At 48.8% G+C, this 24,475-nt stretch overlaps 1 protein-coding gene across 7 annotated transcripts in view; it reads left to right on the top strand.

Annotated features, from left to right (window-relative positions):
• LOC123749340 (serine-rich adhesin for platelets) overlaps positions 1-24,475 on the top strand; it is a 159,867-nt gene that overhangs the window by 120,851 nt on the left and 14,541 nt on the right. For all 7 annotated transcript variants that reach the window (XM_069304600.1, XM_069304601.1, XM_069304603.1 and 4 more), the window contains one exon: positions 4,552-5,925. In XM_069304600.1, coding sequence (XP_069160701.1) covers positions 4,552-5,925 — 1,374 coding nt within the window. The remainder of the gene's footprint in view (positions 1-4,551; positions 5,926-24,475) is intronic.

Genomic DNA, 24,475 nt, shown 5'->3' with positions numbered 1-24,475 from the left:
GTTACGTTGTTTTCCCCTCATGTGTGTTGACGGCGGTATACTGACCAGATATACCATTTGTTGTTTTTGTTTAACGCGTTATTTCGCTTGCTTTATGTGTAGTGTCATGGCTGAGTTATGGGTTTGTATTGCGTTCCAGTTTCGTGTTTGCTTTGTGTGTGTGCTGCTACTTGTCTTGTGTTGAAACAGCCTATTATACTTACTGTGCTGTGCGTGTTTTCCAACTTGTTTTGTATATAATTGTTGGTTTATATACATGTTTGGCCAACTGTTACATTTGCTGCATGATAATTAGTCATTAACGTTAGTCTAAGGCAGAGGCTTCGCCACTTCTTGCAGTACAGGGAGAGGCCTGCACTCCCACGAGGCCTGCACTCCCACGAGGCCTGCACTCCCACGAGGCCAGTGATACGGCCTCCTGCAAGTTTTTTTTTTTTTTTTTGGGGGGGGGGGCTGTCCTTTTGCTCCATAAGTGCAGTTTTCTTCTGTGCTTTCTTCTTCTGGTGACAGGTTAGGTGTGACCTCCCAGGTCTTCTGGTGACAGGTTAGGTGTGACCTCCCAGGTCTTCTGGTGACAGGTTAGGTGTGACCTCCCAGGTCTTCTGGTGACAGGTTAGGTGTGACCTCCCAGGTCTTCTGGTGACAGGTTAGGTGTGACCTCCCAGGTTTTCTGGTGACAGGTTAGATGTGACCTCCCAGGTCTTTTTCACTGTACAAGAGCCAGGAGAGGTTTGTCTCCCATGTGGTTCCTGGTATCCGGCCTCCAGTGCCTGGTACCCGGCCTCCAGTGCCTGGTATCCGGCCTCCAGTGCCTGGTATCCGGCCTCCAGTGCCTGGTATCCGGCCTCCAGTGCCTGGTACCCAGCTTCATTACTTTACACTTACTTGAGGCCAACTGTAGTGGTTGCAACTTTGTTGCACTACGAGCCTCTTATTTTCGGGCTCTTCCGTCACCTTTAATGATATACAAGTAAGGGACACTGTCCTTGTAATCTAGCGCCACCTGTATATTTCTCAGCTGTGTATATTGGTACTGCATCGCCTGTCTTTTAACCGTTTGGTAGTTCTCCTCTTTTCAGTAACGTTATATGACATTTCGTCAGTGGCCAGCTGAAGGTTTCGGCTCCCTCTCTACTGTGGGGTTGTATTATGCGTCTCGGTTCGTATTGTGGCACATTGTATTATGTTGCCATGGGCTGTGTTGGGGCACATTGTAATATGTTGCCATGGGCTGTGTTGGGGCACATTGTATTATGTTGCCATGGGCTGTGTTGGGGCACATTGTAATATGTTGCCATGGGCTGTGTTGGGGCACATTGTATTATGTTGCCATGGGCTGTGTTGGGGCACATTGTAATATGTTGCCATGGGCTGTGTTGGGGCACATTGTATTATGTTGCCATGGGCTGTGTTGGAGCACAATGTATCATGTTGCCATTGTAACACTGTAAAAGTGTTTGGTTAGTTTATTTAAAATATATATAGTACATGAGTCACAGACAGGGATTTGGAAAGGCGCCAGGTTGTCGGCCTGAGATCTGAGTGGGAGCCGGTCGGCCGAGCGGACAGCACGCGGGATTTGTGATCCTGTGGTCCTGGGTTCGATCCCAGGCGCCGGCGAGAAACAATGGGCAGAGTTTCTTTCACCCTATGCCCCTGTTACCTAGTAGTAAAATAGGTACCTGGGTGTTAGTCAGCTGTCACGGGCTGCTTCCTGGGGGTGGAGGCCTGGTCGAGGACCGGGCCGCGGGGACACTAAAAAAAAAAAAGCCCCGAAATCATCTCAAGATAACCTCAAGATAACCTCAAGATCTCACACCTCAAAGCGTTAATGACCCCAAGTGACCTGAGGTCAGATCATGCGAATTTCACCTTACTTCTACTAATCTCATAATTGGAGCCTGGTAGCCTTCAAACATGCCGACGTTTAAGGAGTGGCTTGGTAGAGTGCCGGAGGCTATCTACTTGTGGGCGGAGTTAGCTACTAGGTTCCCCCAATATATACTCGGAGAGCGATCGATTCGAGAGCATTAAGCATTAACGACAGAGAAGAACGGCAGTCAGCAGAGCAGAGAAGACGTCCCTAGCAGGGAGGCTGTCGGCCGGCAGGGCGAGACAGTCTCTGTCAAGCTACAGACCCCTCCCCCCTCTATCCAGCTATAGGCAGAGACACTTGGTGAGTTGAGCAGTAAGGTGACTTGGTCGTGTTTTACAAGTGTTGTGTGATGATCAGGGGCAGTCAGTTGTAGTGTTCTCAGATTCTTGGAGGATGACTCACTGTGAATATTAATCTTTAACATTTTAATTGGATTGCTTAAGTTATGATATTTATCATGAAAAATATAATTGTTGAATTTATTATTTAAATGGTCTTTCACTGTGTTCCTAGAAATTTTGAGTTGAGGTGAGAAAGCCTCTGTGATTACTGGTTTCATGGTTTAGAATGAGTACAGGATAGAGATGGGACATATCAATAATGACCTTGATAACATCTTTTGAGAATTTTGTGATACAGACAAGTTCCATTCCTTGTCTTGTATGTAATGATCATGAATGGATGGTGGCAGCATTTCGTCTTCTACTATCTACTTCTATTATCTACTCTTCTACTTCTACCTATCTACACCTCTCCCTCCACCCCTCTCTAAACTCTCACTTTCAACTAATGACCCTCCTCGCTCCTCCCACCTCTCTCCTCTCTCACCCCAAACCCTCACTAATTACTTCACTATTCATTTCTTTCCTTTCGTTTTCTCTTATACGTTTGTGGCAGTGAATATGTATTCTAGAGTTCTCTCTAGAGTTTCGGGTAACTGATCAAGTTACGGCGCCTTGTAGTCTTAGCACCTAGGTAGTCAAATACCTAGGTTACAAGGTGTTGAACGAGAGAGGTTGCCTTAGGAACTCTGGGAGTGCTCTAGAACAGTTAGCTAACTGGGGACGGGATAACGGACTAGAGAGAGCTGTTTCCCCCGGCCTCGTTAGTTAACTGGGGGGTGGAATAATGGACAAGATAGAGCTATTTCCCCCAACCCCCGTTACACCATGGGCTGTGTTGGAGCACAATGTATCATGTTGCCATGGGCTGTGTTGGAGCACATTGTATAATGTTGCCATGGGCTGTGTTGGAGCACATTGTATAATGTTGCCATGGGCTGTGTTGGAGCACATTGTATAATGTTGCCATGGGCTGTGTTGGAGCACATTGTATTATGTTGCCATGGGCTGTGTTGTGGAACATTGTATTATGTTGCCATGGGCTGTGTTGGGGAACATTGTATTATGTTGCCATGGGCTGTGTTGGGGCACATTGTATTATGTTGCCATGGGCTGTGTTGGAGCACATTGTATAATGTTGCCATGGGCTGTGTTGGAGCACATTGTATTATGTTTCCATGGGCTGTGTTGGGGAACATTGTATTATGTTGCCATGGGCTGTGTTGGAGCACATTGTATAATGTTGCCATGGGCTGTGTTGGAGCACATTGTATCATGTTGCCATGGGCTGTGTTGGGGAACATTGTATTATGTTGCCATGGGCTGTGTTGGAGCACATTGTATCATGTTGCCATATGTTGTATTGTAGCACATTGTATTATGTTGCCATGGGACCTTCTGCATGACGTCAATACTTCTCTCCTGTGTTAAGTTAGGCCTATAGACCTTCTGCAGCATCCTATGCTCCTGTGTTAGTGCTGTAGGTGCGAGGACTTAAGTGGCTGAGTATCACATGAAGAGGCTATTAATTAATGTCAAATAAGTGCTATTTTATAATAGCTTGTGCCTCCAAGGTATAGAAAAAAATGGCTATTGCTTCCCTCTAATGACACAATAACACAAATTGTGTTCAGTTATTTCACTCGCATAACTAAAGGTTGGGTTGGCTCTCTGTGTTGTGCCAGGTGTTATATTTATTGATTTTTGAAGAAAGATTCGTGCGTGGGTCGTAGATTTCTGGTTGGCTTGTTGTTGTTCTTGTTTCAGATTTAGCTACTCAGAACGAAGTGTCCATGTAGCACGGGCTATGGTGAGCCCGTAAACTTGGCCTCTTGGAAATAGGTTGCTAAATGAATGAGCCAGAGGAGTTCTTGGGGGGGGGGGCGCCCGTAATTGCTTTCTAAAACAAATGCTTAACGAACCTTCACAGGAGAAGGTTATTCTAGATTTAATGTGAGTTGACGAATATAAAACTGTTGATGTTAAAGAGTAAATTAACACAAATGATCATCACTCGGACTCATCAGTTACCTTCCCACATGAGTAAATGTGAATAAATGGCCCCGCACAACCGCCTGTAAACAAATACCTGAGCTTGGGGCATCCGTGCACGGGGCTGCCATGGATCCTGGCGCCAGCCTTACTCTCTTGTGTTTGTGTCACGCTTAACGTTCCTCTCCTCCACCTGTTGTGTTCAATTGCTGCAGTGTCTTGTTCATGTGCTTCCGTTTCCCGCGTTTTCTGTTATTGTTACCTGTTATATGATGATTGTGTCTCCTTTATTGAGCGGTGATGATGTTATCATTGGTGTCTCATGTGTTGTGTGTCTTGCAGGTCCAGCGAGCGTGGAGCGGATCTCACCTGAGCTTCAGGCCACCTCGACGCTCCACAAAGCACCCCGCGGGCACCGAACACCCACAGACGAGAACGAGCCCCCGTGGGACGCCCCACAGTACCCACCCCGGTGGGTGTCACCCCGCCGGTATAGTATGAGCAGCTTTGATGCCGTTTCCCCTGATCTTCAACACCTGAAGAGTCCTGCGCCTCCTCTCCCGTCCCTAAGCCACTGCCAGGAGGACTCCAGGTCACCAGATTCCTACATCCTTCACCATCAGCCTTCCTTCGACTCCCCTCCTGTGCCTCAACGGCGCCGCCTGCTCCCAGACCTGCCACAGGAACACGTCTGCGAAGAGAGGCCCTCAACGCTGCCCCGTAAACACCGACAAGCCCACGATCATAACCCGGCCGACAATTCCCGCCTGTCCCCCAGCCTGGCTCACGACCCAGCAAGGTTCCACTCCATGCCTCGCTCACGGGTCCACTCTCCCAGCAGGGCGGGGCGAGAACGCTCCCAGCCCTCCCGCCGCCCACACTCCCCCGCAATGCCACTAACTGAAAATCTGGGCGGCTACATCAGCTCAGGGCCCATCACCAGCACACCAATTACCCATGATCCCGCCTTCATCCACCACAGGCGAAGTACCTCCCAACCCATGGCCGCCCCCAGGGAGCACCCACGCCCTCATGCTAGCGGCAGACCACCTGACCAGGGCACGCCCACCTCACAAGTGCGCCGCTCTCCCCAGACGTCTGGCCAGGGAGTGACGCGGATAATAGAGATAGAGGTGGAGCAGGAGGACGGGTCCTTCACGTCCAGCCGTGGTCCAGCCTCCAGGACAAGCTCAGCCCTCAGTGCCTCCTCCCGCTGCACCTCCGACAACAGTGATTATGATGGAGACGCCGCTACTGCGTTCGGCAAGATGCCTCCATCTCGCTCGCGTCAGGCAGCTTCCCCGCCTGTAGCCCGTCCACGCCAGAGTGCGTCCCCGCCCTCAGCACGGACACACCCCGCCTCGTCCCCGCCCATGCTACACCCACACCAGGCAACATCGCCACCAACGATACGCACACAAAAGGCTGCATCGCCATCGGGGTCAAACCCAAGCCGCGCCTCGTCCTCGCCGGCGTTACAGCCACTCCAGGTGCTGGTACCATCGGCGTCACACCCACCTTGGTACTCGGCCTCACCTCCCATGCAGCACCCACGTCTGACAGCCGCCCCATCTCCCTCACACCCATGCCAAGGAACCTCGCCGCCGGCAGCACACCATCGCCAGAGTGGCTCGCCCGCTACGGGCCTCCCACGCCAGTTCCCGCCCATGGCACACCCACGGCTGCCTCCCAACACGCCTCCACTTCTCACTTCAGGTAGGTTCTGATCATTGTTTGTGGTACACACACACACACACACACACACACACACACACACACACACACACACACACACACACACACACACACACACACACACACACACACACACACAAACACACACACACACACACACACACAAAGATTATACTCATCATATGATATTAAAACACACGCATCTATCAATCATCATCCATCAGTAAATGTGATATATCCAAGTTTCATTTGTCCATAGACGACAAGAAGGCATCAGTGGTATTTTTCAATGAATGACATTGTGTGCCAGGTTCTCAGAGAGAGAGAGAGAGAGAGAGAGAGAGAGAGAGAGAGAGAGAATGAGGATGAGGATGAGGATGAGGATGAGGATAGTTCACTCAGGTCACCCCCGACTGAACTCCTATTCACGCTCTCTCGTGTTACAAACTAAAGTACAGTCCACAGCAACGTGAAATGTACACTATTAAAGATATAGAGATATATTTAAAGCTTAAGTCCAGGAGTTCCTAATTTCACTGTTAACTAGCTGTAATATTTGTGGAAAGTGGGAAGTGCACCAGGGCTCTGTTGTTACCTTCATTATATACTACAAGTGATTTAGAGAGAGGAGTGCAGAACACCAACAGTAATAGTGACACAAAACTGCGCCTGGAGAATCACTAAGGACACTCAACACACACTTACAATATGACCTAGAATGGAGGATACATTCCGTTTAAGGCAATATATGGGTGGCTTTTTTTGAAGATGCGGCTCTCGTGATTTGTAAGGATCTTTAGCCTGAAAATAATAAACTGGAATGTCTGTTTAATACAAAACTATGGGATCCATAACGAGGAGCGTTGACAGTACGACAACTAATGTTTGGACCCCCCCCCCCTTAACCCCCACATCTGACACCTAACCCCCCCCCCCACACCCACCCCACATCTGACTACCCCCCAACCCCCCCACATCTGACACCTAACCCCCCACACACATCAAACAACCCCCACACACCTGACAACCCTCCCCACACACCTGACAACCCTCCCCACACACCTGACAACCCTCCCCACACACCTGACAACCCTCCCCACACACCTGACAACCCCACACACACATCAAAGAACCCCCCCCCCCCCACACACACACACCTGCCAATAAAGGGAGGGGCGACGTTTGGAGGGGTCGCCTACCACCACCGCGCGGTATTAAGAAACAGTGGGAGGCGGAGGTCAGTAGATAAGATAAGAATAAACTAGCCGCCTCCGACGGCAACAATCATCAAATCAAGTAAGGCGGGGGGGGGGGGGGATATCAACACGAGGGAGGGATTATCAGGGGAAAGCGCCAAGTCATCACGACTATATGGCACTTGGAAGGGGTCAGGATAAGTTTGGGATGGGACAGGGGGATGGGGGGGGGAAGGAATGGTGCCCCAACCACTTGTGGACGGTCGGGGATTGAACGCCGACCTGCATGGAGGGAGACCGTCGCTCTACCGTCCAGCCCAAGTGGTTGGACACTAGGTCTTATCTTATCTTGAGATGATTTCGGGGCAAAGCGTCCCTACGGCCCGGTCCTCGACCAGGCCTCCTTTTTGTTACACACCCCCAGGAAGCAGCCCGTAGCAGCTGTCTAACTCCCAGATACCTATTTACTGCTAGGTGAACAGGGGCATCAGGGTGAAAGAAACTCTGCCCATTTGTTTCCGCCGCCACCGGGGATCGAACTCGGGACAACGAATCCGAAGCGCTGTCCACTCAGCTGTCAGGACCCATGGGAATATCTGTGAGAGGGCTGTGAGTGTACTCACCCCTGTGAGCCGCTGTGGGCACAGAATAAAGATGAGCGGACTGGGGCTCTGTAAGCCCCGGCTGTAAGCTTATCGTGTAAGCCCCGGCTGTAAGCTTATCATGTAAGCCCCGGCTGTAAGCTTATCGTGTAAGCCCCGGCTGTAAGCTCATCATGTAAGCCCCGGCTGTAAGCTTATCATGTAAGCCCCGGCTGTAAGCTCATCGTGTAAGCCCCGGCTGTAAGCTCATCGTGTAAGCCCCGGCTGTAAGCTCATCATGTAAGCCCCGGCTGTAAGCTTATCATGTAAGCCCCGGCTGTAAGCTCATCGTGTAAGCCCCGGCTGTAAGCTCATCATGTAAGCCCCGGCTGTAAGCTCATCATGTAAGCCCCGGCTGTAAGCTTATCATGTAAGCCCCGGCTGTAAGCTCATCGTGTAAGCCCCGGCTGTAAGCTCATCATGTAAGCCCCGGCTGTAAGCTCATCATGTAAGCCCCGGCTGTAAGCTCATCATGTAAGCCCCGGCTGTAAGCTCATCATGTAAGCCCCGGCTGTAAGCTTATCGTGTAAGCCCCGGCTGTAAGCTCATCATGTAAGCCCCGGCTGTAAGCTTATCATGTAAGCCCCGGCTGTAAGCTCATCGTGTAAGCCCCGGCTGTAAGCTCATCATGTAAGCCCCGGCTGTAAGCTCATCGTGTAAGCCCCGGCTGTAAGCTCATCATGTAAGCCCCGGCTGTAAGCTCATCGTGTAAGCCCCGGCTGTAAGCTCATCATGTAAGCCCCGGCTGTAAGCTCATCATGTAAGCCCCGGCTGTAAGCTCATCGTGTAAGCCCCGGCTGTAAGCTCATCATGTAAGCCCCGGCTGTAAGCTCATCATATAAGCCTCGGTTGTAAGCGTATAATGATAATGAGCCAGAGTGGAAACTGGGCTGGTAATGAAGCTTGAGTAATGTGATGGCGTGTGGACCAGCTGGGGCGGGCGGCCCCCCCTGGCTCAGGGACGGGACGCTGAGGGGAAGGGGAGGCAGGGGGAAGGGGGAGTGAGAGCTGAGGGAAGGGCAGGCAGGGGGAAGGGAGAGTAAGGGCTGAGGGAAGGGGAGGCAGGGGGGAGGGAGAGTGAGGGCTGAGGGAAAGGGAGGCAGGGGGAAGGGGAGGCAGGGGGAAGGGAGAGTGAGAGCTGAGGGAAGGGCAGGCAGGGGGAAGGGAGAGTAAGGGCTGAGGGAAGGGGAGGCAGGGGGTAAGGGAGGGTGAGGGCTGAGGGAAGGGGAGGCAGGGGGAAGGGAGAGTGAGGGCTGAGGGAAGGGCAGGCAGGGGGAAGGGAGAGTGAGGGCTGAGGGAAGGGGAGGCAGGGTGAAGGGAGCGTGAGGGCTGAGGGTGGGTTAGGGGGTAGACAGAGAGTTGGCTTAGATCTTGGAGGGCTGGAGAAATAAGAGTGAAATATAGGAGGGATGGGTCACTGTGGGATGGGTCACTGTGCGATGGGTCACTGTGCGATGGGTCACTATGGGATGGGTCACTGTGGGATAGAAGGGAAGGGTGGTATAGGGATTACAGGCTTAAGGGCAAGAAGCTCAGGCAAATTGTCTTGAGGCAGAGTGACAACTGTCCTGTGTTCCACCATCACTTTGTATTTCTTGTGGGTATTTGTGTTACCGTCTCGAGGCGTCTTAAGGGGGTGACCCTCTAAGACGCTGTCTCTGCAGGTGACAGAAGCAACAATGCAGTCGAGGGCCTCCTTCTGCGGGGCGGTGGAACCCGACAGACAATTATAACTATGCCACATTCACCATTAATTTGAATAATGTTTGGATAAGGAATAATAGTAGGATTTTTCAGTCTTGTGGAGGCATCAGAAGGATTAGTGTTAAGAAGAGAGGAAACTGCAGAAGACATATTGGCCCACGGGAGGCATTTCTTAATACCCAGCCCCCCCCCCCCACACACACACATGGGACTAACCTTTCCTTCAACAATCCCGATCACTAATGTAGAGTTCTAAGCATAGGAAACGATTTTAAGGTCACCAGATATCAACTGAACAATGTTGGGACTGCGAAGTAGATCTGACTCTCGTGAACAGTATATTTGATATACCTGGTTCATACCTGGTTGATGGGGTTTTGGGAGTTCTTCTACTCCCCAAACTCGGCCCGAGGCCAGGCTTGACTTGTGAGAGTTTGGTCCAACAGGCTGTTGCTTGGAGCGGCTTGATAGTGCTCTTCTGACGAGATATCAAGGAGCAAGTTCTCTAAAAAGGCCAATAATAGAGGCGATCTTGGACCTCATTACAAGACGTGCTTGTAATGAGACAACTGATCTTATTCTTCACCCTCATCTTGCACACCTCAGACCCGTTGACATTATGTACTGCATAATTTTGGCTCCATATTATATAGTGGGTAGATGCTTTGTTTACTGTATCTATTCCAGTACATGGTACTGGTACTGGTACTGGTGTAGGTGTGATAGGTGGTGGGCCTGGCAGTGTGGTGTAACACACACCCCGGATGTTGACTGTTTTCATCTGACGCCCTCTGGTGCGTGGTCCACGTGACACCCGCCACTGTTTACCACTTACTGTGCGCCAGTGGAATCTGGTTACAATGTGCAGGTGAGGCACATGGGCAAAACTGCTCATACATACATACATACATACATACATACATACATACATACATACATACATACATACATACATACATACATACATACATACATACATACATACATACATATACATACATACTCTCGTGTCGGTAACAGATATACTGATAGTGGATATCCAGGGATTCTCAATCGACTTGAGAATGGTCCAGGACCGACCGAAACGTCGTCGTCCCTTCACCTTCTAATGTGTGGTCTGGTCAACATCCAGGGATTCGTTAGTCTTTTCAGAATACTCATTAGGCATGTAATGTATTTATCCAGCAAGGTTCACATTAACACACTGGAAGGGGTGAGTGGTTCCTCATTCCAATGTAATTGACAAGACTGTGTCAATTCATGGAAAGCAATTAATAATATATCACCAGCTAGTTATATATCAATTAATAAACGAGATATTATTGGTTGAAATAGATGAGAATCTTCTTTCAGATCGTAAAATAAGTTTTATTATTTAGCGCTTTGAACTAATCTTGGAATGTGGTGGTGACAGGAGTTTGTGGTAGTGTGGTGGTGGCAGGAGGTTGTGGTAGTATAGCGGTGGTTGTTGCTCTTAGAGCTGGTAGTGTGGTAGTGGTTGAATAATTGTGGCCGGAGTCATCGGGTGAATGTCAGGAATGAGTGGCAGGGGGGGGGGGGGTAGCAGCGGTGGCCATGGACGTGAGATGTTTGGCAACCTCGGTGATGTTTACAAACGTTCGCATGTTTGTTGCTGGCGATCAGGCAGCGAGGTGAAGTATCTGCCCGCGTCAGCAGCAGAGAACAGCATAAACTGGCGGCAGTGGCGGCGGCTGCAGCGACACCTCTCAAACATTGTCTCTCTGTCAAACATGGCTCCCTGCCTGACCTTGCTATGTGCTCTGGCACACTCCTTGTCTAACTATGCCATAACACTTTGTCAAATTTAGGTAGGAACAGAATAGACTGCGTATTGGGTAAGACCTATTGGCGCGCGCGCGCACGCGTACACACACACACACACACACACATACACACACACACACACACACACACACACACACACACACACACACACACACACACACACACACACACACACACACACACACACACACATACACACACACATGAGGGGACACAGGTGGAAATTGAGTACCCAAATGAGTCACAGAGACATTCGAAAGATTTTTTCAGTGTCAGAGTAGTAGACAAGGGGAATGCACTAGGAAGTGATGTGGTGGAGGCTGACTCCATACACAGTTTTAAATGTACAGATGATAGAGCCCAGCAGGCTCAGGAATATGTACACCTGGTGATTGACAGTTGAGAGGCGAGATCAAAGAGCCAAAGCTCAACCCCCGCAAGCACAATTAGGTGAGTACACACACACACACACACACACACACACACACACACAGGCTGGAATGTACACACACACACACACACACACACACACACACACACACACACACACACACACACATGGACCTGACATGCACGAACGTCCTTAGTTTGACTAGTACTTGTGTCCAGACTGTCCACACCTCAAGGCCCTGAGTCAAGGTGCGGGGCCCGCAGCCTCCGACACACTTTCACACTCACACACACACATACACGTGTGTGGGTCTGGTAGCTGAGTGGACAGCGCGCGGGCCTCGTAATCCTGTGGCCCGAGTTCGATTCCAGTAGCCGGCAGAGACAAATGGGCAAAGTTTCCTTCACCCAGATGCTCCCTGTTACCTAGCAGTAAATAGGTAACTGGGAGTTAGACAGCTGTTACGGGCTGCTTCCTGTGTGTGTGTGTGTGTGTGTGTGTACTTACCTAGCTGTGCTTGGAGTCAGTTGCAGCAGCGAGTTAGTATACATACGGGCTCCCAGCCCCCAGGAGCGGTTGTACCAACAGCAACATTTAGTTAAACGTACAAAAATGGACTGTTGGATCCAAAAAATCAGTAACCTAACCTGTCTCAGGAATCCTAGGCCTGATATTGTCCATACATATTGCTATACTTGGCCTAGAAATATATTAAGATAAAACTTGTGGTGCAGTGTACCTAATACATAGTACAAAGCGTGAACATTGTGGGTTACAACAGTCCATTTTTGTACGTTCGTCCGGAAAGTTGCTTAAAGTTTCAGGAGGATTGATTGTATTCACAGACAAAGTTGCTTATTGAGTCACCATCAACTAACTTAATTGCCAAACCCATTTCACTTATTAACGTCTTTAACACGGAAAAAACTTCTTTCTGACCTCACTCTTAATTCGTTCATGTGTCAGTTATCATGTCTCCTTGTTCTCCGGTTCTTTGTCCGCTTAATAAGCGCTTCATAGGATCTTGTACTTCCTGCTAAGCGTAGCGGCCAGTGACATTGACACGCTCACTCAGACACTAATTACCGTCTCAGTGTTTCACCTGTCTTTGTGTCCCCCCCCAACCCTTCCCTGTCTTTGTGTCCCCCCCCCAACCCTTCCCTGTCTTTGTGTCCCCCCCCCCAACCCTTCCCTGTGTTTGTGTCCCCCCCCCCCTCTGGTGGCGTCTGTCAGTCACATACCTGGCCCTCTTGCTGGTGTGTGCATGGGGGGGGGGGGGGGCAGTAACTGCTGCTAACTACTGTCTAGAATAATGGCAAGTGTTAAGGTATATTTGCTCTCTCTCTCTCTCTCTCTCTCTCTCTCTCTCTCTCTCTCTCTCTCTCTCTCTCTCTCTCTCTCTCTCTCTCTCTCTCTCTCTCTCTCTTCTCTCTCTCTCTCTCTCTCTCTCTCTTCTCTCTCTCTCTCTCTCTCTCTCTCTCTCTCTCTCTCTCTCTCTCTCTTCTCTCTCTCTCTCTCTCTCTCTCTCTCTCTCTCTCTCTCTCTCTCTCTCTCTCTCTCTCTCTCTCTCTCTCTCTCTCTCTCTCTCTCTCGTTAGCTCTTGTCTTCAGTTCCGGGAGCCGTGTAGCTGTGTGTCTTTGGTGGGTGTTGGGGTGAGTGAGGTGGGTGTTGGGGTGAGTGAGGTGGGTGTTGGGGTGGGAGAGGTGGGTGTTGGGGTGAGTGAGGTGGGTGTTGGGTTGGGAGAGGTGGGTGTTGGGGTGAGTGAGGTGGGTGTTGGGGTGAGTGAGGTGGGTGTTGGGGTGGGAGAGGTGGGTGTTGGGGTGGGAGTCTTGGGGTGGGAGAGGTGGGTATTGGGGTGAGTGTCTTGGAGTGGGAGAGGTGGGTGTCTTGGGGTGGGAGAGGTGGGTGTCTTGGGGTGGGTGCTTGGCCTTGACCTCCACTAGTCCTCCTCGCCGCCTGACTCATCCACCCACCTGGTCATAATTTTCTTAGAAGGTTCAATTTATTCATGCAATAGTTTGTTCACTGTCCAGCCCACACTCCTCCGTCTGGCAGCCCTATATTCGCTGCCTCGTCTTCACCGCCCATGTTGTCGTACCGTTATGATTCGTTTTGTCGGGGACAGGTAGCCAGTGTATATATATATATATATATATATATATATATATATATATATATATATATATATATATATATATATATATATATGTGTATATATATATATATATATGTGTATATATATATATATATATAATGTGTATATATATATATGTCGTACCTAGTAGCCAGAATGCACTTCTCAGCCTACTATGCAAGGCTAGATTTGCCTAATAAGCCAAGTTTTCATGAATTAATGATTTTTCGACTACCTAACCTAACCTAACTTTTTCGGCTACCTAACCTAACCTAACCTATAGAGATAGGTTGGGTTAGGGTAGGTAGGGTTGGTTAGGTTCGGTCATATATCTACATTAATTTTAACTCCAATAAAAAAATTGACCTCATACATAATGAAATGGGTAGCTTTATCATTTCATAAGAAAAAAATTAGAGAAAATATATTAATTCTGGAAAACTTGGTGTATTAGGCAAATCGGGCCTTGCATAGTAGGCTGAGAAGTGCGTTCTGGCTACTAGGTACGACATACTGTATATATATATATATATATATATATATATATATATATATATATATATATATATATATATATATATATATATATATATATATGTCGTACCTAGTAGCCAGAACGCACTTCTCTGCCTACTATGCAAGGCCCGATTTGCCTAATAAGCCAAGTTTTCAGGAATTAATTGTTTTTCGACTACCTAATCTACCTAACCTAACCTAACCTAACTTTTTCGGCTACCTAACCTAACCTAACCTATAAAGATAGGTTAGGTTAGGTTAGGTAGGGTTGGTTAGGTTCGGTCATATATCTACGTTAATTTTAACTCCATTAAAAATAATTGGCCTAATACATAATGAAATGGGTAGCTTTATCATTTCATAAGAAAAAAATTTGAGAAAATATATTAATTCAGGAAAACTTGGCTTATTAAGCAATTCGGGCCTTGCATAGTAGGCCGAGAAGTGCGTTCTGGCTACTAGGTACGACATATATATATATATATATATAAACATCGAACTACTGACCCTAGGATCCGACCCCACAGCAGTTGCCTAACTCTCGCTTATCTGTTTATCGTTAGGTGAACAGAGGCATTAGGTGATGGAAAAGGTGCCACCCATGTCTATCCCTCCCGGGATTTGAACCCGGGATTCCCGATTGTGAGTCGAGAGCTAACCGGACTGTTCTACCGGGACCCTTGGACGGTATGTTGCAATATTGGTCTATGTTGCATGCCGGCCGTGGTGCCGCACAGCTGGCAGCACGACCCACGTTGTCGTACCGGCCGTGGTGCCGCACAGCTGGCAGCACGACCCATGTTGTCGTACCGGCCGTGGTGCCGCACAGCTGGCAGCACGACCCATGTTGTCATACCGGCCGTGGTGCCGCACAGCTGGCAGCACGACCCATGTTGTCGTACCGGCCGTGGTGCCGCACAGCTGGCAGCACGACCCACGTTGTCGTACCGGCCGTGGTGCCGCACAGCTGGCAGCACGACCCACGTTGTCGTACCGGCCGTGGTGCCGCACAGCTGGCAACACGACCCACGTTGTCGTACCGGCCGTGGTGCCGCACAGCTGGCAACACGACCCACGTTGTCGTACCGGCCGTGGTGCCGCACACCTGGCAGCACGACCCATGTTGTCGTACAGGCCGTGGTGCCACACAGCTCACACCACGACCCACGTTGTCGTACCGGCCGTGGTGCCACACAGCTCACACCACGACCCACGTTGTCGTACCGGCCGTGGTGCCACACAGCTCACACCACGACCCACGTTGTCGTACCGGCCGTGGTGCCACACAGCTGGCACCACAACCCACGTTGTCGTACCGGCCGTGGTGCCACATGACGCGACGACACACAGCGCCGGCCGGCCTACCCGGAACTGACACTTGTACACGATTGGCCGCAGCCCTTGATGACGTCACGGGCGCATCTACCTATCAGAACCTCCCGATTGATGACGTCACGCAAGTACACCTTGACATTACATATTCCCAGTGGGATGACGTCAGAGAGGTGGGGGGGAGGGGGGGCGGGGATACCCAGGGGGGGGCAGCCTCGCGCGACGCGTCACAAGGCATTAAAGGTGAGCTGTCTCTTGAAGACACGGGGGGGGGGGGGGGTAGGTGGTGATGCCCGGTGGGGGTAGGTGGGTGCCGGGGGAGCTGGAGGTGGGGGGGGGGAGGGATATAGTGGGTATAGCGACGATTGGGCATTGTAAGGGTACAATTAAGAGAACGGGAACGGGGGGGTCTCATGAATCCGGATTAAGGTTGAGGAATGTAGTTTTTACAGGAATTATGGGGGAGTATATTAAGGGGGGGTTGGTGGTGGTTGACCCCTGCACCACAGCTACGGCACCACAGGGGGAGCCTCTGTAGCCTGGTGGATAGCGCGCAGCACTCGTAATTCTGTGGCGCGGGTTCGATTCCCGCACGAGGCAGAAACAAATGGGCAAAGTTTCTTTCACCCTAAGTGCCCCTGTTACCTAGCAGTAAATAGGTACCTGGGAGTTAGTCAGCTGTCACGGGCTGCTTCCTGGTGTGTGTGTGTGTGGTGTGGAAAAAAAAAAAAAGTAGTAGTTAGTGAACAGTTGATTGACAGTTGAGAGGCGGGCCGAAAGAGCAAAAAGCTCAACCCCCGTAAAAACACAACTAGTAACACACTTACGGCACCACAGCTACGGCACCACAGCTACGGCACCACAGCTACGGCACCACAGCTACGGCACCACAGCTACGGCACCACAGCTACGGCACCACAGCTACGGCACCACAGCTACGGCACCACACTTACGGCACCACAGCTACGGCACCACAGCTACGGCACCACACTTACGGCACCACAGCTACGGCACCACAGCTACGGTACCACAGCTACGGCACCACAGCTACGGTACCACAGCTATAGTACCACAGCTACGGCACCACAGCAAAAGTACCACAGCTACGGTACCTCTTACATCAGCATGGTGCAATGTGATCAGTCATCAAACAGTAATGACCCTAAATGGATGACTGTTGTACACAAATGCAGGTCACCTTGTGTGATGCTCCAACCCATTCCTGCACTCACTTCACTCTATATGAGTGAATGTCTGTGTGTCTGTCTGTCTGTCTGTCTGTCTGTCTGTCTGTCTGTCTGTGTTGCTCTGTCTGTCTGTGTTGCTCTGTCTGTCTGTGTTGCTCTGTCTGTCTGTGTTGCTCTGTCTGTCTGTCTGTGTGTGTCTGTCTCTGGTTAGAAGCTAGACGCTTGGCCTAGCCTCACCCGACGTGGGATATTTGGAGTGAGAGAATGAGAGAAGGATAGAGGGGGGGGGGCTGGAAGACAGGTGGAGAGGATGTCGGGAGAAGAGAGAGAGGGGTGAGACTGGGGAGGAGGGGGGGAGAGGGAAGTAGAGGAGAAGAGAGAAGGGAAGAGGGTGTGGGGAGGGGGATCGTGAGAAGAGAAGACGGAGACGGCGCTAGATGATAAGAAAATGGGGAACAAGAGATGAGAGAGGGCTTGAGTTTGGGAGAGAAGGAGAGTGAGTGAGGTGGGAGAGAGGGAGAGTGCAGGCGTGTAAACATCTCCCTCCCCCCCCCCCCCGCCAGGGTCGGGATTCTTACAAACATTTGGCGCATCCTCTTACGAAACATCTACATCTTTTCCTCAATGGTGGCAGCTTAGCCCAGTATTTATTAAACAGTTGACGAGCGTGACAACACTACGAGGCCGTTCACAATCCCCGAAGGCCATTATTCTTATACACAGCCTCGTATAGAGCTTCGCAGCTCATGTAAACTGTTTACTGCCACCGTTGGTGTTGGTAGTTTGCTTCCTAGTTTACTGTCAGCGGCAGAGTGACGTGTGGCACAGCACAACCCAGTAGCCATGTCATTTATATACAGCAAGAACCAAACTGGTGCTAGGCTGTCCCTTGGGGTCAGTCTTGTAACGTCTTGTAACGTCTTGTAACGTCTTGTAACGTCTTGTAATGTCTTGTAATGTCTTGTAATGTCTTGTAACGTCTTGTAATGTCTTGTAATGTCTTGCAACGTCTTGTAACTCTTGTAACGTCTTGTAACGTCTACCCAAACGGTGAGATTTAGAGTGACAAGTACACGTTGTGTCTGGAGAGCCAGTTGTTCATCAACCTACTTAATGTACCAGAGTCTTTGGTTGAGAGGCTTAAATGAAATACTTCTCTCGGTCCCTTTTTAAGGGGGTCCTCTTCTCGGTCCTCTTTTAGGGGGGGCCTCTTCCCGGTCTTCTTTTAGGGGGGTTGTGACCCGTTCTCGCAAATTCGTAAAGTCAATATTGACTTATTAACTACGTGCATAGGTGATATACTAAACATAATAGATACCCTTAAAAAGATTCATAGAAAACACCGACCTTACCTAACCTTGTTAGTATCTTAAGATAAGCATCTTATTGCTTCGTAATTACAATTATTACTTAACCTATACCTATTATAGGTTAGGTAATAATTGTAATTACGAAGCTATAAGATGCTTATCTTAAGATACTAACAAGGTTAGGTAAGGTCGGTGTTTTCTATGAATCTTTTTAAGGGTATCTATTATGTTAAGTATGTCACCTATGCACATATTTAATAAGTCAATATTGACTTATTAAATTTGCGAGAACGGGTTGTCCTCTTCCCGGTCCTCTTTTACGGGGGTCCTCTTCTCGGTCCTCGGTCCTCTTTTCATCTTTTAGGACTCGCCAGAGTCCTAAAAGACTCAATGGGCCACTTAGAGAATATATTAGTATATGAATGAGAACTGGTGTTGACTATATTTCGCTGATGTGGTCCCAGCGCTCAAAGAGCGCGGGACTCCTGCTCTATGCTCCTAGGGCTCAAAAGAGCGCGGGACTCCTGCTCTCAACCACACGCCAATAAACCTGACCGTCGATCGTGGTAAAATTACTGAAAAACAATAACTTTTGAATCTATAAGAAACGCTCTAGAAAATAAGAGGTTGATGAGAGGGTGCCAACCACAAGAGGCACTCCACTCTCACCTGATCCATCTCCAGGCACTGGTCGACTGTAGCAAAGATGAGGGTGTTTATGTCAACCTCCTCGAGGCCTTCTACACACTTAGGGAGACGAAAGTGCATGACATGCCAGTCTCCGTGGTTTAGTAGTAAGACACTCGCCTGGCGTTCCGCGAGCGCTATGTCATGGGTTCGTATCCTGGCCGGGGAGGATTTACTGGGCGCAATTCCTTAACTGTAGCCTCTGTTTAACGCAACAGTAAAATGTGTACTTGGATGAAAAAACGATTCTTCGCGGCGGGGATCGTATTCCAGGGACCTGCCCGAAACGCTACGCGTACTAGTGGCTGTACAAGAATGTGACAACTCTTGTATATATCTCAAAAAAAAAAAACCATGCAGATGAAACATACTAAACAGGATCAGGGAATGCCTAAAAGACAGGAAACTGATAGCCAACTGTATCATACGGAGTGTAGTCACAGTGGACGACCCTGAGTAGTGATATGCCGCACAACTCTCTACTGGGAGTTGGGAGCCGGTCGGCCGAGCGGACAGCACGCTGGACTTGTGTGATCCTGTGGTCCCGGTTTCAATCCCGGGCGCCGGCGAGAAACAATGGGCAGAGTTTCTTTCACCCTATGCCCCTGTTACCTAGCAGTAAAATAGGTACCTGGGTGTTAGTCAGTTGTCACGGGCTGCTTCCTAGGGGGTGGAGGCCTGGTCGAGGACCGGGCCGAGGGGACACTAAAAGCCCCGAAATAATCTCAAGATAACTGATCCGTAACTTTTCATAACTTACATAACCGTTCTGGGGCCAGATTCACGAAAGCACTTAAGCAAGCACTTACGAACCTGTACATCTTTTCTCAATCTTTGGCGGCTTTGTTTTCAATTATTAAACAGAACTCCGAAGCACCAGGAGGCTGTTTATGACAATAACAACAGCTGACTGGGAAGTTTTCATGCTTGTAAACTGTTTAATAAATGTAACCAAAGCCGTCAAAGATTGAGGAAAGATGTACACGTTCGTAAGTGCTTGCGTAAGTGCTTTCGTGAATCTGGCCCCAGGCTACTGGAGTGACTTGTAATATAAAACACTGACAACAATTAGCGCATTTAGTTCTGGGCAGGAAAAAAAATACAAATGCGGTTTAACGTTCAAAAGTATAATTCCCCTAACACAGGCCGGTATATCCTACACATGACAATAGGTCTAAATTGTAGAGTGTAGAACGAATATTGTCGACGAGGTTACAGTCAACTACCTCAGATATTATCCATGTTTCAGTTTAAGAATTTGACGTACAGGCTCACAGCGCTGGGATGGGCACATCCCTCTTCTGTGTCGAGAGACACTTTAAACAGGTTTTAAGAATAAATTACATGGGTACATAGGTGTCTTAGCACGGATGCAATAGTTTGAATTGGAGTCGCAGGCGCCCTTATATGCTTGGAGTAATCTTCCTGTTTGACACAACTTGAGAAACGAAAGCCGAATGTGTATCACACGCTGTGGTGGTGAACAGTGGTGATTGGAACAGTTGAGACTGGATCAGCTGTGACCGGATCACAGATTTAGATTGGTCCCGAAAGGCTGCGGGAAATGCAGCTCACGACATTGGAAGACAGAAGAGTAAGGGGAGACATGATCACTACCTACAAAATTCTTAGGGGAATTGACAGGGTAGATAAAGATAAACTGTTTAACACGATTGGTACGCGAACAAGGGGACACAGGTGGAAACTGAGTACCCAAATGAGCCACAGTGAAGTTAGAAAGAACTTTTTCAGTGTCAGAGTAGTTAATAGATGAGGCAGTGATGTGGTGGAGGCTGACTCCATACACAATTTCAAATGTAGATATGACAGAGCCCAGTAGGCTCAGAAACCTGTACATAAGTTGATTGACAGTTGAGAGGCGGGATCCAAAGAGCCAAAGCTCAACCCCGCAAGCACAACTAGGTGAGTACACACACTCCCTTACCTGCTTCACCTCCTGGTGATGTCTATTTTTTTTTTGTCCCCTAACTCCCCTTGCCACTTCGGGGGGGGTATAGGGTTTTTATGTAGCTTCGGAGCCCGATCCCACCAGCCACAGGGCATGGCGAGACGGACCCCTAAGCATACCTAATACCCTAACACACACAACCTAAAAAAAACATATATGGCAGATCTCATCACACCCACAAGAGTTAAGATGATACTAATAATACATAATAATAACCTGAAAATAAACAAAAACATTAATGGAAAATTCTTTTGTATTTGGTTTTTTCTATATGGGACACAGCACACATAGGTAGGGGTGCACAGTATAAGATGTCTTAAGAGCAACCCACCAACTCACGCGCTACACTCACCAATATCTTGAATAAAATAAAAACAAAAAAAGTACCAAAGGATTCAAAGTTGCCAGATTGAGAAATGTTGTGTTGGTAAACATTTGGTGCGTGAATGGAGCCGTAGACACTTTGAACACGCTGATATAAGGAGAGTCGTTTAGTAAGGTTTTAAACGTGGGAAAACAACTGCAGGACTGAGAGTGGTTGTGTGTGTGTGTAAATAAGACCTGCCTCCAGTGTTGTTGTTATTGTTATGTTCGTATTCATTCTTGGACCTTTTCGTTCATTGTAGCTTGTGAAGTGTTGGTATCCAGGCGTTCTTGTGAGGTGGCTCTGTGGAGGAGCTCTCTCTCTCTCTCTCTCTCTCTCTCTCTCTCTCTCTCTCTCTCTCTCTCTCTCTCTCTCTCTCTCTCTCTCTCTCTCTCTCTCTCTCTCTCTCTCTCTCTCTCTCTCTCTCTCTCTCTCTTTTCTCTCTCTCTCTCTCTCTTTTCTCTCTCTCTCTCTCTCTCTCTCTCTCTCTCTCTCTCTCTCTCTCTCTCTCTCTCTCTCTCTCTCTCTCTCTCTCTCTCTCTCTCTCTCTCTTCTCTCTGTCTCTCTCTGTCTCTCTGTCTCTCTCTCTCTCTCTCTCTCTCTCTCTCTCTCTCTCTCTCTCTCTCTGTCTCTCTCTCTCTCACCACATCACATCACATCACATCACATCACAACACACACACACACAGCCAAATTAAAATTCATGTTATTATTATTATTACTATTATTATGTATGGCGTCACCACTAGTGTTCCCGCGTGAGGGTAAGTATCACCATGTGTGTGTGTGTGTTTGTACGACAAGGTGACGTCTTAATGTCCCCACACAACACCAGAGAACGCCGTAAGTATATATATCTTCCCGCCATCTTCTCTGTATAATACGTTACATTTTGTCATTCATTTCTTAATCGCATTTTGATTCATTTATGATTGTATTCTTGTTGTTGATGATATGTTGAGCATATGCTGCAACATGTCCGTCATGCTGTATGTGTGCATGTGTGTGCACTAACTCATGTTATGTAGAATTATGTGTAGTGATATACCCTAGATTAGACAGTGCAGAACTGCATGCTTACTATAAGGACTCAGAGGACTAACTAAACACGGTCTATGTTGCACTGGGACTGTTGTGGTAACGCCACATGCAGCATCTATGTAGACCATGTGGCAGTGGGAACAACATACGCGTTGCGCTTAACTCCCCAATAACCCCCTGGGTGCATCACGTTGGGGGTATTAACATGGAACATGTGCATGTGGTATCTAACACCCTCTTCCCCACATCTCTCAGACTTACACTGCACTTTCTGGAATGTATATAGTTTATCATTGTTCTATACCCTTACCTCCCTCCCCTTACTGCCCTTTACCTACCTCCCCTTACCTCCCTCTCCCCCTTCCCTTCGTCATCCTACGAGCAATCGAACGCCTCGTACCGTGCTCAGTATCGTTAGTGGACAATACTGTGCAGGCTGAACCCATGCGTGGGACGACCGCGAGGTAGATAGGTCACAGTAGGTGTGTTGGTGCTGTGTACGGTGAAGGGCCAGCTGTCTCGGCCCTCCCCCCCCCCCCCCCCCGCGCACCCCCATTCACACTGCTCAGAGGGCCTGACAGCTGAGTGGACAGCGCTTCGGATTCGTAGTCCTGAGGTTCCGGGTTCGATCCCCGGTGGAGGCGGAAACAAATGGGCAGTTTCTCTCACCCTGATGCCCCTGTTACCTAGCAGTAAATAGATACCTGGGAGGTAGACAGCTGTTACGGGCTGCTTCCTGGGTGTGTGTGAAAACAAAAGTTGATTGATTGACAGTTGAGAGGCGGGCCGAAAGAGCTAAAGCTCAACCCTCGTAAGCACAACTAGGTGAGTACATAGCAGTCTGGAACCGGTTTCTGTCTGTGTGGTTTGGCGGGAGATTGTGGTGATTGTTGTGCTGACACTGATTGTTGTGCTTGACAGTGATTGTTGTGCTGACAGTGATTGTTGTGCTGACACTGATTGTTGTGCTTGACAGTGATTGTTGTGCTGACAGTGATTGTTGTGCTGACACTGATTGTTGTGCTGACAGTGATTGTTGTGCTTGACAGTGATTGTTGTCCTGACAGTGATTGTTGTGCTGACAATGATTGTTGTGCTTGACAGTGATTGTTGTGCTGACAGTGATTGTTGTGCTGACAGTGATTGTTGTGCAGACAGTGATTGTTGTGCTGACACTGATTGTTGTGTTGACAGTGATTGTTGTGCTGACAGTGATTGTTGTGCTTGACAGTGATTGTTGTGCTGACAGTGATTGTTGTGCTGACAGTGATCGTTGTGCAGACAGTGATTGTTGTGTTGACACTGATTGTTGTGCTGGCAGTGATTGTTGTGCTTGACAGTGATTGTTGTGCTGACAGTGATTGTTGTGCTTGACAGTGATTGTTGTGCTGACTGATTGTTGTGCTGACAGTGATTGTTGTGCTGACTGATTGTTGTGCGGACAGTGATTGTTGTGCGGACAGTGATTGTTGTGCTTGACAGTGATTGTTGTGCTTGACAGTGATTGTTGTGCTGACAGTGATTGTTGTGCTGACAGTGATTGTTGTGCTGACTGATTGTTGTGCGGACAGTGATTGTTGTGCGGACAGTGATTGTTGTGCGGACAGTGATAGTTGTGCTGACACTGATTGCTTTGCAGACAGTGATTGTTGAGCTTGACACTGATTGTTGTGCAGACAGTGATTGTTGTGCGGAGAGTGATTGTTGTGCTGACACTGATTGTTGTGCAGACAGTGATTGTTGTGCTTGACAGTGATTGTTGTGCTGACACTGATTGTTGTGCTGACAGTGATTGTTGTGCTGACAGTGATTGTTGTGCTGACAGTGATTGTTGTGCGGACAGTGATTGTTGTGCTGACACTGATTGCTTTGCAGACAGTGATTGTTGAGCTTGACACTGATTGTTGTGCAGACAGTGATTGTTGTGCGGAGAGTGATTGTTGTGCTGACAGTGATTGTTGTGCGGAGAGTGATTGTTGTGCTGACACTGATTGTTGTGCTTGACAGTGATTGTTGTGCTGACAGTGATTGTTGTGCTGACAGTGATTGTTGTGCTGACAGTGATTGTTGTGCTGACAGTGATTGTTGAGCTTGACACTGATTGCTTTGCAGACAGTGATTGTTGTGTTGACAGTGATTGTGTTGTGAATTGTGGTATGAGTGAGTGAGTGGACAGAAGAGTATGAGTGAGTGTAGTGGACAGAAGAGTATGAGTGAGTGTAGAGGACAGAGGAGTATGAGTGAGTGTAGTGGACAGAAGAGTATGAGTGAGTGAGTGGACAGAAGAGTATGA

This window comes from Procambarus clarkii, chromosome 52 (assembly GCF_040958095.1).
Source record: "Procambarus clarkii isolate CNS0578487 chromosome 52, FALCON_Pclarkii_2.0, whole genome shotgun sequence".
Taxonomy (NCBI): domain Eukaryota; kingdom Metazoa; phylum Arthropoda; class Malacostraca; order Decapoda; family Cambaridae; genus Procambarus; species Procambarus clarkii.
This window is presented reverse-complemented; position numbering and strand designations above follow the sequence as displayed.